The sequence below is a fragment of the Elgaria multicarinata genome, chromosome 1 (genome assembly GCF_023053635.1).
Source record: "Elgaria multicarinata webbii isolate HBS135686 ecotype San Diego chromosome 1, rElgMul1.1.pri, whole genome shotgun sequence".
Lineage (NCBI taxonomy): Eukaryota > Metazoa > Chordata > Lepidosauria > Squamata > Anguidae > Elgaria > Elgaria multicarinata.
Window position 1 is genome coordinate 163,648,301 of NC_086171.1, and position 15,818 is coordinate 163,664,118.

At 41.6% G+C, this 15,818-nt stretch overlaps 1 protein-coding gene across 5 annotated transcripts in view; it reads left to right on the forward strand.

Moving 5' to 3' along the window:
* Positions 1-15,818, forward strand: part of FOXP4 (forkhead box P4) — a 181,564-nt gene that overhangs the window by 103,694 nt on the left and 62,052 nt on the right. For 4 of the 5 annotated variants that reach the window (XM_063141677.1, XM_063141685.1, XM_063141692.1 and 1 more), the window contains exon 4: positions 9,951-10,073. In XM_063141677.1, coding sequence (XP_062997747.1) covers positions 9,951-10,073 — 123 coding nt within the window. Of the gene's footprint in view, positions 1-4,986; positions 5,031-9,950; positions 10,074-15,818 lie in introns of those variants that run through there. The other variant, XM_063141706.1, reaches the window with a different exon arrangement.

Genomic DNA, 15,818 nt, shown 5'->3' on the forward strand with positions numbered 1-15,818 from the left:
AATTTCAAAGCTCCCACTCATTTTTATCAACCATTTCTTACTTTAAAAGCCACTGTGACAGCGCAGATCTGCTATATTGATGGCCATTAGCACCTGCCAAAAAGATCCCTATTCCCCCATGTAATATAGACCATGAGTGCATGCTGTATGTAACTTCCTGTGCAGAAAAGGAAGGTTTGAAGCTTTAGTTTTTTATCCAAGTCCCTATGAATACTAGACACAGTTCTGCATCTTTGGTTATTTATTTCAGAAAAATATATATACTGGTTTCATTTTTAAAAAAAAAGCAGTTCACAAGGTTAAACCATAATAAAGACAACAAAATCAATCAATAAAACAATAAATAGTAATAAAAGAATAAAATACCTTATTAAAATCATCAAGGTAGCTGGCAATGCTAGTGGTCAGGAAAACACACAGAAAAACAAATATGGCATTAGATGTCGGTGGAGACATTCCATATTAGAAGTCCACCTGATCACGATGGAAAGAGCATTCCACATGGTAGGTGCTGCAATGGAGAAAGCAATCCAAGCGACTGTCAGTAAGCTATGGTTGTGTCAATTACCAATCTGCATGTTTTTGGCCTAAGGCTTTGCAGGTTTTTGGCCTAAGGCTGATGCCCTGCACCTGATGAGGGCAAGTGTTTTCTATAATGAGGTGCAGCTACTCTCCTGAGGTAGAACCCAGCCCTGGAAGTGCTGATGGAGGAATGATGATTGACTTTCCCTTTCTCACCATCCCATTATAAACTAGAGAATAAGAAATCTAGCTGCCTATGAATCCTAAGGATGTTCCATCTTGTAAGAACCATAGCTCATGCATATACCTCTATCTTCCTTCCTGCTCCTCTTCCTAAGGAGCCCCCACCATTCTTGGTGTCAGCGTAGCATTTTAAGAGAAAGGGGAAAGCTATTTGATGTAGACAAAGGTTTGTATGAAAATATAATTCTGCTTTGTTAGCAGCCATCACACTCTAAAAGGCGCCGCTTTTGTTTTCTTGTAACGTTGTGAAAACCTCATGTCGGATCGAGAGCTGCGGCCCTCACGACTAATCGCCTCTCCTTTGTGTTTTTAGATTATAGGGGCAATTAGTGTTGTCAAAACCTCTGGCAAGTCTCTTTGCTCTTGACAGGGTGTCAGTCCGACGGGCGCGAAATGGAAGGTGTTATAACTCTCCGGTAATTAGAATGCCTCCGATTTTGAAAATGCCAGCCAACGTGTATCAAGCTGGATGCACGGTGTAGTGGTGGGGGTTGGTGGGGAGGGAGTTCAGATGGGGGATGCAGATGAGCAATTAATTACAGGCTCTCATTCAGAGCACATTGCAGGCTGATGAACAGCAAAGGGAAATTAGCGTGATGCTTGTCTCCTAGTGAGTGGGCATCAACTCCATTCTTTCTCATTCTCCTGGTGCTGCTGCCTGAGGTTCTCTGTTGATTTTCATTGCTTCTTACATGTTGGAACACCCATTCTGTTGGATGGACAAAGCACAAAATAACTAGCAGTAGTGTACATCAACCAAATACAGGTTTCAGAGGCCACGGTTTTTCCTGTGATAACAAGGCTTTATATTATTCCACTATAATTCAGTGGAGTACAACACCAAGGACTGCTGCCCCAATAAGAACACAAGAAGCTGCCTTATACAGAGTCATACTATTGGTCCTTCTAGCCCAGTATTGTGTTCACCAATTGGCAGTAGTTCTCCAGCATTTCAGGCAGGATTCTTTATTGGCTGTCGCTGGAGATGCCTGGGATTGAATCTGGAATCTTCTGCTTGCAGAGCATGTGCTCTCCTACTGAACTATAACCCTGCCACTCATATATATTCAACTTTGTAGAAGCTTCTTGTACAAGACCAAATAAATAATAATAATAATAATAATAATAATAATAATTCTTACCCGCCTCTCCCTTTGGATCGAGGCGGGGAACAACATTAGAACAGGAATCAATACATCTTAAAAATTCTTGATTTAACATGGATCTAGATAGGCCTGCCGGAAAAGGCTAGTCTTTAAAGCTGCCTTAAAATCAGACAGAGAGTTAATTTTACGAATCTCCTCCGGCCGGCCATTCCACAATCTGGGGTTGACAGAAGAAAAGGTCCTCTGGGAAACTGATGTCAGCCTAGTTTTAGCTGACTCAAGTAAGTTCACCCCAGAAGACCTGAGTGTGCGGGGCGGACTATATGGGAGAAGGCGATCCTGCAGGTAACCTGGACCCAAACCATTTAGGGCTTTAAAGGCAATAACCAACACTTTGTACTTCGCCCGGAAACTAATTGGCAGCCAGTGGAGTGATTTTAATGTTGGGGTAATATGCTCACCCCTAGATGTACTGGTGACCAACCTGGCTGCCATATTTTGAACTAGTTGAAGTTTCCGAACAAGGTACAATGGTAGCCCTATGTAGAGTGCATTGCAGAAGTCAAGCCTTGAGGTTACCAGCATGTGCACTACTGTCTTTAGGTCTTCTGACTCTAAGAAGGGGTACAGCTGGCATATCAGCTGAAGCTGATAGTAGGCACTCCTGGCCGTCGCATCTATCTGGGCTATCATTTGGAGCGACGGATCCAGGAGCGCCCCCAAACTGCGAACACAGTCTTTCAGGGGGAGTGTAGCCCCATCCAGAACTGGTTGACACACCTCCAAACCTAGGTCAGAGCCCTTGACAGCAAGCACCTCTGTTTTGTCTGGATTCAGCTTCAGTTTGTTTTTCCTCATCCAGCCCATTACCACCTCCAAGCATTCATTCAGAGGAGACACACTATCCTTAGCTGATGCTGTTATTGAAGTCGTAGAGAAATATATTTGGATGTCATCAGCATATTGATAGCACCCCGCCCCATGCCTCTGGATAATCTCTCCCAGCGGTTTCATGTAGATGTTAAACAGCATTGAGGATAGGATGGCACCTTTTGGTACGCCATACAACAGCTCCTTTTTTGAGGAGCAACTATCTACCAGCATCACCATCTGGAATCTACCTGAGAGGTACGACCGGAACCACCGGAGCACAGTGCCCCCAATTCCCAAACCCCTCAGGTGTTCCAGAAGGATACCATGGTCGATGGTATCGAAAGCCGCTGAAAGGTCCAAAAGTACCAGCAGGGACATGCTCCCCCTGTCAATACTCATGCGGAGATCGTCCACTAAGGCGACCATAGCGGTCTCAATTCTGTATCCTGCCCTAAAGCCGGTTTGATATGGGTCTAGAAAATCTGTATCATCCAAGACTATATATATTACATATATGTGAATGTTAGAACATCTTTGCAATTGCCTGTACTGTTAGACTATGATCTCCTTCCAAGGTGAGGAAGGTTAAGCAGTCTGGATTTTGTCAGGATGGACCAAGGGTCCCATAGCTTTGATTCATTGACTGATTCTGATTGACTGTTGCCTCTTCAGCACTCTTGGAGCAAGCCCACGGCAGTTAATAAATAACTTCAGAAGTTAACTTGGAGTGACTTCTGGAATGACAAATGAAATTTTGGGCACCTCCCTCAAGCCAGCAAGCTGAGTAAACAGAAAGGCCTTGTAACATGCCCCAGAGGTCAGCAAGCTCCTGCTTGCTTGAACCAGGGGACAGAATGGAGTAGACATTCTCTGGTGGAATTCCCTATGATTCAAGAAGTATTAAAAGTAAGAGTCCTCTGGGTTGTCACACTTGTTGGGCTGATCATAGGTTTGATCTGCTTCACATGCCAAGCTGTATCCTTCCTCCTGAGTAAATTCAGTGGAGGGAAGAAGACAATGTTCATTGCAAGATCTTCAGTGAAGTACTCACTTTCTCAGGGAATGAAGTTGTTTCCTCCCTGATGAGATGGAGATTGCATTAGCCATTTTTGGTGTGTTTGTGGGAGGAGGGGGTCAGCTTTGGGTCACATTTGTACTCCAAATGTGAGTGTTTTCTAGTGTAGACACAGTAGGTTTGTTCTTCACAGCAGTCCAATAGAGTGCAAATCATCTATTTCTGCTTAGAGAAAGGCATGGTTGAAATGGAGTAATCACTTGCATTCCCTCTTTAAGTCATTCATATTCCATTTTTCCTTTGCTCACAGTGACTTACAAAGCATCTCAAACACTTTTCTAAAAGCAGTTCAATGCCAGAAATTAAGAGTTAAGTACCAAGGGAAACAGATAATGTCAACCCTTAACTGAAGGTAGGGAGAGGAACAACCCCCTAATTTCAACTCGGAGTTCATTCTCTAATCACATGGCATCCAGGATAAAGGCCTTACTCTTAGAAGCCAATGTCCATTCTTCACAGATATTGTTTCAGTTCCTCCCTACACTTTCTAGCCCTAGGGTCCCTAATCTTCCAACACTTAACAGTCCTTTCTACTCTTTCAAGGGAGCCTCATTCTCTAGAAGCAAGTATCTCTGTATTGGAGGATTTGGGTGTTTCTTTGCAGACAGGAAAGCTCTTGGAAAGTTTATTTCCCTGAGGGGGTAGGGAATTGCCAAGTGCGAAAGCTGTATATTTTTCAAAACTTCTCAGGTATATGTGTAGGAATCATTCCTAGAAACCAGTATTATTATCCCTGAAAATGGGGGCATCTTAGACAATTTAAAGACTGTGCAGCCCTCAGACATTTGTTCCCCTATGCTAATTATCTAAACCAGGTCTTGGGACACGAGACTTCAGAATTCATGTTCAGCATTCGGTGGAGGCTTCATGACAAACACAAATACAAACACAAATACACACACACACACCATTGCCTCACCCATACACCAAAACCACCACACACATATGCATATACCAAACCTAGTGGGGTTTGGAGATGGTCCTTCAGTTATCCCTGCAAACATGTGCACTCATCTCTGCAACACCAAAACACCACTGGATTCCCCATAAACCCTAAACTGCTTTTCTTCCCCTTCAACCCATTTGTAGAAATTATCCTGCTGGATCAGACCAGGCACCCCTGGAAAATTCAAATACAGAGCATGATGCTTGTCCCCAGACCTGGTAATTGGAAGAATACTGCTACTGAACACGGAGGCTTCATTGTCCCGGTGACTTGTTACTACTTAATTTCATCAATTGGTTCTAAAACTGCATTGGTTTGTCACCTTAGTTGACAAAGTTGTTCTGCTCTGCTATCAGGAAGATCAGTATTTCAGATGTGGTTATTTTTCAGATGTTCTTTGCAGTTAAAGATGATGCAAAGAAGCTGAATGGATTTATTTATTCATTTTAAAACTTCCTCATCTACTTCAGTGTTCCTTTTACAGCTTTGCCATCTAACGATCTCAGTACTTCCCTAGCGGATTTACTGCTTCTGATGCAAATTCCATTGCATGTACATACAGATGATCACAGCTTCCCCAAAAACATTTTACAATTTTTGCATGTGACTATACTCCTGTTTTTCGTGCTTCTTAAAATTTTTTTGCAGAAGTGCTTTTTATTGTTGGAAATGCGCAAATATTTGAGAATATAGTGTGCTCTGGAATATAATTTTGTTATGCAATGTATTTTTTATTGCTGGTATTGTTACTACTATATAAATAATAATAATAATAATAATAATAATAATAATAATAATAATAATAATAATAATAATAATAATAATACTATTGCGATTATAGTAATAGTTAATATACCACTCTACTCAAAATGTGCACCTAACCCCCAAGGAGTGAGTAGTTTGGAAACAGATATTTCTTAGCACCTGTATGCTCTTCCCCAGGAATTTCACTTTGAAAGCTGCTCTGCAATTTAAGTGTGGTCAATCATTTTGTCCCCATTTTGTGGGATTACTAAACCATCCAGATGACTCCTGCCTGGGTGAATTTCCCTCCACACCACTTTTCTTATGTATGGAGATATTATAGGCAAAAGAAGTACAGAAGGAAGGATTCTGGGTGGAATCTTCTCTCTGCCTTCCCACTTAATAGTGGAGTAGTGGTTGTGCTCACACTAATTGGTCAACCTTATCCCCCTCCCCCATGGAGATCTAGATGATTCCCAGTGAGCTTGGTAGACCAAAGAAATTACAGGGTAGATTGGGAAGCACATTTCATCTAGGAAAGGCACGAGGAAGCCCACATGCAAGGTATCTTTTTTGCACTTACCTAAGAAGAGCCATGCTAGATCAGACCAAGGGTCCATCTAGTCCAGCATTCTGTTCACACAGTGGCCGACGAGCTGTTGAACCCACAAGCAGGATTTGAATGCAACAGCACCCTCCCACGAATGTTCCCCAGCAACTGGTGTACGTAGGCTTACTGCTTCTGATACTGGAGGTAGTATAGAGACATCAAACTAGTAGCCACTAGTAGCCACTGAAGCATCAAGCTGAAATGACAGAATTCTGCAGGGCAGAAGTGCCAGGAACTTTAGGGGGGTGTCATCAATAAGATTTTATTATCTAAGAACCCAGAAGTGATAGTTTCTGTCCTGAAATAGTGCCTGGAGGCTGTGGGCAGATGGATGAGAGTGAAGAAGCTGAGTTTTAATCCAGACAAGACTAAAGTGATCCAGGTTGGGAGGCCTGATGTCTTGGGAGTGTCAGACTTGCTTGTGATCCTGTGGGACTTTTGGAGAAGGTATGCCCCCTGGCTGTTCCTGGTTTGGTTACTTCTGCTTGAATACACAGGTAACGGCAATAGCCAGACTGCCTTCCATCAGTTACTTCTAAACCACTAGCTATACCTATTCACAAATAGTAAGAACCTTGTAACAGTTATTCATGGCTTTGTATTCTCAGTTTGACAACTATAATATGTTCTGCATGGAAATGCCCTTTTAGGCTGTTTGGAAGCTGTTAACGAGTGTGGAATGCTTTAGCCCAAGTGTTGGTGTGTATAGGTAGGCAAGAGCAGCTATAATCAATCCTGTGGCAATTGCACTAGCTGCCAGTGAGTTTCCAGGTCCAATTCGAGAGACTGATATTGATCTTTAAGCCCTTTACAGCCTGCGATTCACTTATCTCAGAAAGGCTTGTCTGTACTGGAGGTGAGGTTATCTGCAGTACCGAGAAGAGCCCTAGTTCTGTGGAATAGCTTTTCCCAGAAACCATGGTTGTGCTTTTCGCTCTCCTGTATTCCAGGCAATTATGTAAAAGCTTTGAATAACAGGAGGAAGGATTGTGACATGGTCTAGAGTATAAGGAGGAAAAATTATGCTGCTCAGTCTTTTAGATTTGATTTTTAGTGTATTGTTATTTTATATGTTGTGAGCTACCTTGAGCAGATGTGGAAAGCCCAGGTATAAATGTTTTAAAAGTTTTAAATCCATTACTCTGATTTAACAGCCTGCATCTACACTGAATTTACTCCTGAGCTATAAGAGAATAGCTAGAATAGTTGTTTGTGGTCTGTAGATCACTTTGTGTGGTTTGTGGATTTTTCATCACGCTTCTTCTGACTTCCTGTGCTTTCCATTTTTAGTATGGCTTGGAAAAGGTGTGCATTAAGAATATCTCCAGGAGTTATTTAAATTGAGTAAGCAGAGATATTAGGGAACTACAAATGCAAATGGTATGAAGCCACAAGAACTTCTGTGATTACAGACTTTGTTGTTAGAATGCTGAGAATCATTATGATCCTTTAGCATCTTCACATAACTAGAACACAAAGTTCCTTATTGAGTGATTTGAAGTAGGGAGAGATATGACAGTTACACCATTATTATTATATATTATTTATTATATTGTATTGCATTATATTAACATAATTCTACTCTATATAGTATGTTGCATTATCTTTTGTATTTGTTTACAGGTGCAGAGTAATGAAATTGGCCCCACTCCTTTTGGATTGACTTGGAAATAAACAGCGTTATATCTGGGGGGAGGGAGGGGGGAATAACCCCACCCTCCCTGATCCCCAATTCACCCTTCTCCTTAAGGCCTTATCTGGACTAGTAGCAGGAGCAGTGGTGGTACACAGCGGGAGGGAAGGAGGAAGATTTTCCCCTGCCCTGGCTTCCTGGGCTGGCACACTGTTGTATAGAACATCAAGCCTGACGCTGGTGAACCATGGGAGATGGAGTTCTCCCAAGAGCTACTGCATCAGTGATCTTGCAATAATTCCATTATTCTTCCGTGGAAGAATTTCCAGTTCTAGAATGCATTGTTCCATAAAATGAATTGGTAACATAATAAACAAACAATATAAGTCAAAGTGGGCAACACTCAGATCTAAAAATCAAAGCTGTAGCTAATCTTTTTTTAAGTAACTATCCTTAGGAATAACATATATTTACGTGCATAGCTCTTTAGGCATGTTAAGGTTAGCATGTTAACTGTTGAGTTCCCTGTTCCTCCCCCCCTTAAAATCTAATGCAAGGAAAGTGTATGCTACTGAGTTGTCATGTTCTAAAGTATTTATAAGTATTTGAATGAAAAATAATTTCCAAGTAAGACTTTGAATTCGTTTGAAGATAACTATTTAAACCAGACTAAGTGCACTTAGTTCAATCTTTTTTTCTAATCAAATAATTCAGTTCAGCTAATTCTGACACTTGGAGAGAAAAAATCTTTCAGATATCTATACAGCATATAAAGTTAACACAACATACTTTTAAAAAACATACTTTTAGGGCAGCAAAAAGCTTTCCACAAAATTTTCTGATCAAACATTTTCTAGAATCCGCATAATTGGACTGTATCTGTAACAGTGTGTTCAGTACTGTGTTTTCTTTAGCCATCTCACTTGCGAAGTGCTCCCCCACTTAATTGGTTTTTTTAAGGGAAAGTGGCTAATAAGTGCATCTCAGTCTGTATTCAGGACTGCTCTGCTCACAGTTGACATGCATTCCCGCTGCCCTCTCCATCTCATGGTGAACAGATTGAATGAATTGTTTGCTATGAGCAGAAGTACAATTGTGAATGCCACTTCAAACATTGCAAATGTAGGTTAAATAGTTACATAGAAATGTATGGCTTGTGACAAGATATTCAGATGGCCTGTTGACTGGAAACATAGTTCACAGTGAACAGAGCGGAAATAGTGGTCAGCCACAAAGTGGTTATGTGAATCATCCCTGGCTTCTCTCCCCAATAGGGATACACATTCATTGAAGTTCATGTGTAACTTCTGACCCACTTATAAGACACCATGAGTTATGGTGACCCAGTTCTGAAGCTGTGTTTGCTTTATTTTGATAGCAATGCAGGACATGGTCTCATTTTCTGGCCTTAGTAACGCCTGTCAGGATAAGTGCTTTGCAGCCTATAGGCAAAGGCATGGAAATGGTATTTTGAAGCAGTCACTGCCAACTATAACGACGTCTGTTATCAGCCACAATCTCTGTTTTGCAAGATTTTCTAGCATTTCAAGCTGCAATGGAAAAGCCAAACCCAGGCCTTAGAATTGCAACCAATGCTGCTGCATTAGATATGTGTACAGATGTATCTTTTGTAAAGGATAAGTGCATATCCACATATAGTACAAGGTTACCTATCCATGAAAATAACATTTTCTTCTTTTTCAAATTCTTTGAATGTGATCTACTCCCCAGCTTCAGGACTGGCTGGGTGGGGGAGGGGGAGGGGGGACTTAAAATCTGCATGTTAAATTTCCTCTGCAAATTGGAGCAGCAAAACATTGGGTTTCCACTGCTAGTTTCCATCTGTGATGTTGTCATCTACTTCTATCCCAGGCTTGGCTCATTGTGTTTGGTCTGACTTGGTTAGAAGTTTAGGGTTGGACAGACCAGTTTATCTCAATGCTGAGAACATGTCGTTGTGAAGTTTTTAGAGTGGAGGTGTTGGTGGGGCAAGGGGCAGTCTTTGTTCTGCTTATTCAGTATACTTAAACCCTTCAGGCCTCACAGCCTGTGAAGACAACACTTGTGTCTCCCTCTCGCCCACATGGCAGAGGAAGAAAGAGACATTCAAATCCATATGCAAGTTGTAGTCTTTTTTTCTCTCCTCCCGGGTTTCCTACTCATTGTGCCTACTATGCACTGCATTTTTTTCTGTGCAGGTTCCAGTGTCTGTGGCCATGATGTCTCCTCAAATGATCACCCCACAGCAGATGCAACAGATCCTGTCTCCTCCCCAACTCCAAGCCCTGCTGCAGCAGCAGCAAGCAATTATGCTTCAACAGGTAAGGCAGCCTGTGTTTGAGTGCCTATTTTGTGGCAGCTGTTTCATGTGAGAGTCATAGTTGACATGTGTGTCTGCATTTCTCGCATGCAAATGCAATGTGTTTCCTGTTTGTAAATTCTGAGGAAGAGCGCTATTTTGATTTTATATATTGGGGGATGGAGGCTGAGAGAGACTGATTTGCTCAGGATTGCTTAGTGCAGGGGTTGTCATTTTGTGGCCTTCCAGATGTTTTAGCTTTATAGCTTCCACCATGCCTCAACATTGGTTATGCTGACTAGAGCTTATGGGAGTTATTGACAAAAACATTTGCAGGGCCACAAGTTGTTAGGATGTGACAGCCAAATCCAACACTGTCCAGTTTTAAGGTTGGATTCTTCATTTGATTTGATTTTGATTTTGAGATGGGGTTTGAATTGCCCTACAAGTGGACATCTTAAAAGCGGGGGGGATCTACACTACTGCTTTTAAAGCTCTTTAAAGCACTTTGAAAACTTTTTGAAACCTGTATACGGAGTGTGTTCTGGGCCCCAACAGTTGTCAAAACTGTTATAAAGCGCTTTAAAGCAGTAGTGTAGATCCCCCCCCTGTTGTAGGGCAATTTAAAACACCTCAAACCCTCCCTTAACCCTCCACGTTTTTTTTTTCTTATGCTGTACTAGCACTAGTCTAAGCACTAAGAGTGGAAAGTCTATCTACACAAAATGGATTTGGGAGTTAAGCTTTAACTTCAGGCTGCTGAGGAAGGGGTGTGTTGTTTTGGGAACTGTACTTCTTTTTCTCAGCAACAAAATGCTGCATTTTGAGTGCTGGGGAAATATAATTCCCTCCCCACAGCTATTTCCTCATTGCAGCAACACTGTCTTGAGATGTCTGGATCCCTTATAACAACTGAGTAATCATAACTGCACATGTGCCTTGCTTTGCTTTGCCTGGAAAGGTCTTTGTTCCGTTTCTGCCTCTCCCTTCTTACTTTGGCTTTTCCCATGAAATATTAAGACACTTAACTACACATAGTTGCAGCAAGACTGAAATGGTAAGTTGGTTGCATACACCATTCAAATATTCCCCGTATTCAAGACTTGGCATTCAGATCAAGGACGACTGAATATGTCCCCTGTTTAAGAGTATCTGGATGATGCCCTGTAAATGAAACTTCTGTTCAGTGGTGCTTTTGCTATTCTAACAGTTTATTTTCCCTTCCAAATAACAAAAGGCAACTTTCTGAAAATGGGATACATACAGCATAATTACAATTAGATGCAAGTTTTCGTTTTGGCTTCAATGACGGAGTGTTCTTGTGTGTTGGAAAACAAGAGTTCTAGTACTGGTGTTTCATCTGAGTTGTGGACTATGAATTCCTTTTACCATGATACCTGATGGGCCTAAAATGTGTGTAAGGCAGTAAAGCTTTATTTTAAAGCAAACCATTATTTCCGCTGGGGAATTCCTTTTTCATTTATAACTGCAGATAGTTGGAGAGGCTGTTTTCCCCACTAGAAATATACCTTGGCCTAACTCTGTGCCCAGATCTCCTTTGTTTTATGGCTCTGAACCTCATCTACTTGTCCCCTAAATTAGGTTTGAATGTTTGGATAAAAACCCAAGCTTAGAAGCTTGGTTTGGCTCTTTCACGTATTACACTTTTATTTGGCAAAAGGTAAATGCCTTTTCTCTCTTTCTCTTTCAAATAAGAAATAAGAACAAGTGAAGAGATAATAAGATTCCCCAACAAAACACAACTGTTTGGATAAACACTTGCTTCAGGGAGGGGGACCAAGTATGAAAATCTACAGCATCCTCCCCACCCTTCCTTCTGCCTTCAGTACCTGTTTACTTCAAACATGCTGATAAGGAGTCAAGGTTGGCCCCAGGGAAAGAACAAAGGGTAAACACTAACTTGGGTGGGGTTCTTCCTACTCCGAGCCTCTTTGGAGCCAGATAGAGAAACACGTTTGACTGCAAATTAAACAGCCTAGGCCAGAATAGCTGGCATTCTCCACGAGAAGAAAACCAAACATCACACCTCTCACCTCTTGACCCAATGTTCTCAGAATCCCATATAGAGACCTGGTTTTGATTGGCTTTTGGGTAAACAGGGAGGCTTTCCAAACCTGTTCCGCAGACATTAAGAGAAAAGTTTCTGCTGTCAGCACTGTCAACTACAAGCTGATAAGGACTCTCCCAGAATCCCCAGGGGCATTCCTCAGGAGCCAGCTTTTTTTCCAGGGTTGTACAAACCTGTGCTGACCTCTCCTGTAGTTCTGGCCCCCTCGTGTGGAAAACAATCAAATCTGTCAATCACTTGTTTGGAAGGATACAGTGTAGTACAATAATTGGCATCCCCTTGAAAATACCACAATAATGCCACTCAGCTGATACTGAGCACTGTCCTTTACCTAGGCGTCTTAAACCACACTAAAGAGTTTAAATGCTTCTGTACAGTATATACTGATCAGTCTATTTTTCAGGTAGCATAACTGAGGCACTAAGCAGAAGCCCTGCATCACCATCATACACACCAGTTAAATGGCGCAACTTTGCTCTCTGTAAAATAACCCAGTTAGAATTACTTGTGAAATCAAGCAATATAAACTGAAAATGATGTTCTGATTTTGCCCTAATGGACAAGAGAGTGTATTTAAAAGTTCAGCATGTTTAATATATTTTAAAATCTGAGCAAGAAAACAGTGAATGTTCTTTCAACTTGTTTAACAAATGAAAGCATGCTATACAGGAAGTCTCAAAATATGAATGGTTTATAGAGAAAAGTAAATGCAAAAGAATATCGCACACGGAAATAAAATGTGAAACATGGAATAATTACAGAGGAAATGCATTTGTACCCAGGCTCAATGCTAAGATTATACTGTGTAAAGTAAACTATAGTTTAACTCTTGCTGGTGGCGTATTAGAAAACAATATTAGGAAAACGGTATTAGAGCACCAAATGGAATAGCTATTACCTACAAAAGTTATAGTAGACCCAATGTTTGACGCTTTCAAATATATAGCTGTGTAGTCCAAACTTTTAGAGAAAAGAAGTGGGGGAGTCTAAAAGGAATGTATAGCTACCTATCTCAAGCAGAGATCTGAAGAACAGGTTTTTCTGGACCCAGAAAAATATTGAAAGAGACCTCTCCTAGAGATCACAGTGTAGGACTCAGCAATGTCCAGATAGGAAAATTAATCCAGGTAGGAGGTGAAGAGAATGTTTTAAAAATGGGGAAGGGTGGTGAAATCTGAGCTTTACTAGTGTGTAAAATAACATGGTGGAGGGAAACTGAATCAAGATGCTTAGGAGCTAGGCATCTAGCCTCAAAAAGCTAGTTTAGAAAAAATGGCTAGTTGCTGCCTTGAGAAAATTCCCTGTTTTCTAAAAAAAAAAAAAAAGAGGTAAACATGCAAACAATGGCTCCAAATGCCTCCAAGCTAGCAAAAATCTGTTAGCAAAAGTAGAGCTATGCAAAAAAAGGAGAAAACAAAAGAAGTGGATGAAGTCCCTCTCATAAGGATCAGCCACTTTTTGATTCACTGAGGGTGCAATCCTACCAGAATGCCTGTCCGCATCCAAACTCAGAGGCTATCAGGAATCCTATGCAGAGCAGGACAAAAATGGAGGCTGTCCTCACCTCTGAGCTTCTTCCACTCTGCATTTTTGTTAGGCTTTTTCGCCCATTTTACTTAGGCTCTGTGGAGTGGGAGGGGGGAGGCTGGGGAGGCAGAGGATTCTTTGTAAGCTGACCTCCTCAGTCCCTTCCCTTCCCTGCCCACAGAACCGCCCCCTTTCCCTCCTCTCCATGGTCACCTTTGTGAACTTGGAGAGGCAGACAGTGCGGTTCTCTCCATGCTGGCTGCAAGGGGAATGGGGAGGTCAGAATGCTGTCTAAGATCCAGAAAACTGAACTATCCTATGTGCCCCCGCCCCCAAGGCTGTCTAAGGGCCATGGGATTGCTCTCCCTGTCTCTTAAACTTTCCTGCCTTCTGTTTGGCCTTTTTTACTTTTCTTCCAGTTGTCAACTAGAAACGTGGTCCTAGATTGGTGAGAGACATATTGGGTGGGCCATAACCTTCAAAAACTGTCTTTCCATAGTTTTAAGCAGCTGATGTTACCCTAAGCCTTATCGGAGTATTTGAGAACATTCCAGACTCATGGAGCTGCTAGCTGCAGGGAGCAACAAACATAGACCCTGTTCAGACAACATGCTAAGCCACAGTGGTTAAGCATTTTGAGATAAATATTATGGCTTTAGTGATGGGCGAGCTCGGGGAGTGCTGCCCTGCGAGTACTCATGCCACTTCCGCTTCAGCCCGCTCCCATGAACCTAGTCCTGCCGAGCCACCCGCCCTGGCTTCAGCTCTCTCCCCTGCTGTGTTAATGGTGGGATTTCTCCCGCTGCATTAATGGTAGTCACCATCAATGCAGCAAGTGGAAGGGGCGCAATCCCAGAAGTCAAGGAGGACCCATGCCTGATCGCTTGAAGGGGCTCACAAGTGCTCAGGTGCTGGTCCGTCCTTGTGCTGGGCAAGTCTGAATGAGTCCATGATGGCTGTATGCGTGGGTCTCCGCTGCCCTCACGGACCCATGTGGATGCTTGTGATACCTCTATATGGTTTAGTGTGTCCTGTGATACATGACTTAGCATGTCCTGTGAACCATTCCTAACCATGGTGACCACATAGCCACAGTTTAAACATGTTCACTAATGATTTACTGCAAAGGGATTAGCAGCCTAACCATGGTTTTGCATGTCTTAACAAGCCCAGTGTAACTTTTTCTTGTTCCACAACTTGACCACAGTCTGCATCTCAGATTCCAGGCAGCAAAAACTTTCTGCCCTCAAGGAAAGACAGGCCTGCTCATGAACCAAAGTTTCACTCCCATTCTGTGGCTTCTATTCCCAATATTTGAACCCCAAAAGGGGCCTTAGTAACATGATCTTATACTTAAACTTGAAAATGGCCCTTTGTTTTTGAACAAATTTATTTTATTTATTTATTTTTATTCATTTATTTATACATTTTTATATATAGCCAATAGCCAAAGCTCTCTGGGCAGTTCACAAAAATTAAAACCATAATAAAACAACCAACAGTTTAAAAACACAAATACAAAATACAGTATAAAAAGCACAACCAGGATATAACCATGCAGCAAAAATTGATATAAGATTAAAATACAGAGTTAGAACAGTAAACTTTAAATTTAAGTTAAAATTAAGTGTTAAAATACTGAGAGAATAAAAAGGTCTTCAGCTGGCAATGAAAGGAGTACAGTGTAGGCGCCAGGCGGACCTCTCTGGGGAGCTCATTCCACAGCCGGGGTGCCACAGCGGAGAAAGCCCTCCTCCTAGTAGAATGAAAAGGTGTTATCCTGCATTGAGCCTATCTTGCGTTTAAAACAAGGAGAGTTTAAATCACCAAGACATGAAAGAGGCAGATTTAAAATCATTGATATAATTCATGTTTCTTCTTGATACTTCATATATTTGCTAAACAATGATGCATACTAATTGGTTACTCTAGTTATTAAAATATGTTAAATGACAACTAAATGGTGCATTTATAGTAACTAGGAAAATACATTTATTTATGATTTTAGCTACATAAAGTGTTTAATAATCCAAAACTTTTGTTCACCATAGCCCGTGTATCTTTGACTGTTTAAAGCAGCCTTCTCTGTACTAGCTGGGGATAATAGAGAACTCTAGACTAACACATATGAAAGGCATCCAGTTGAGGAAG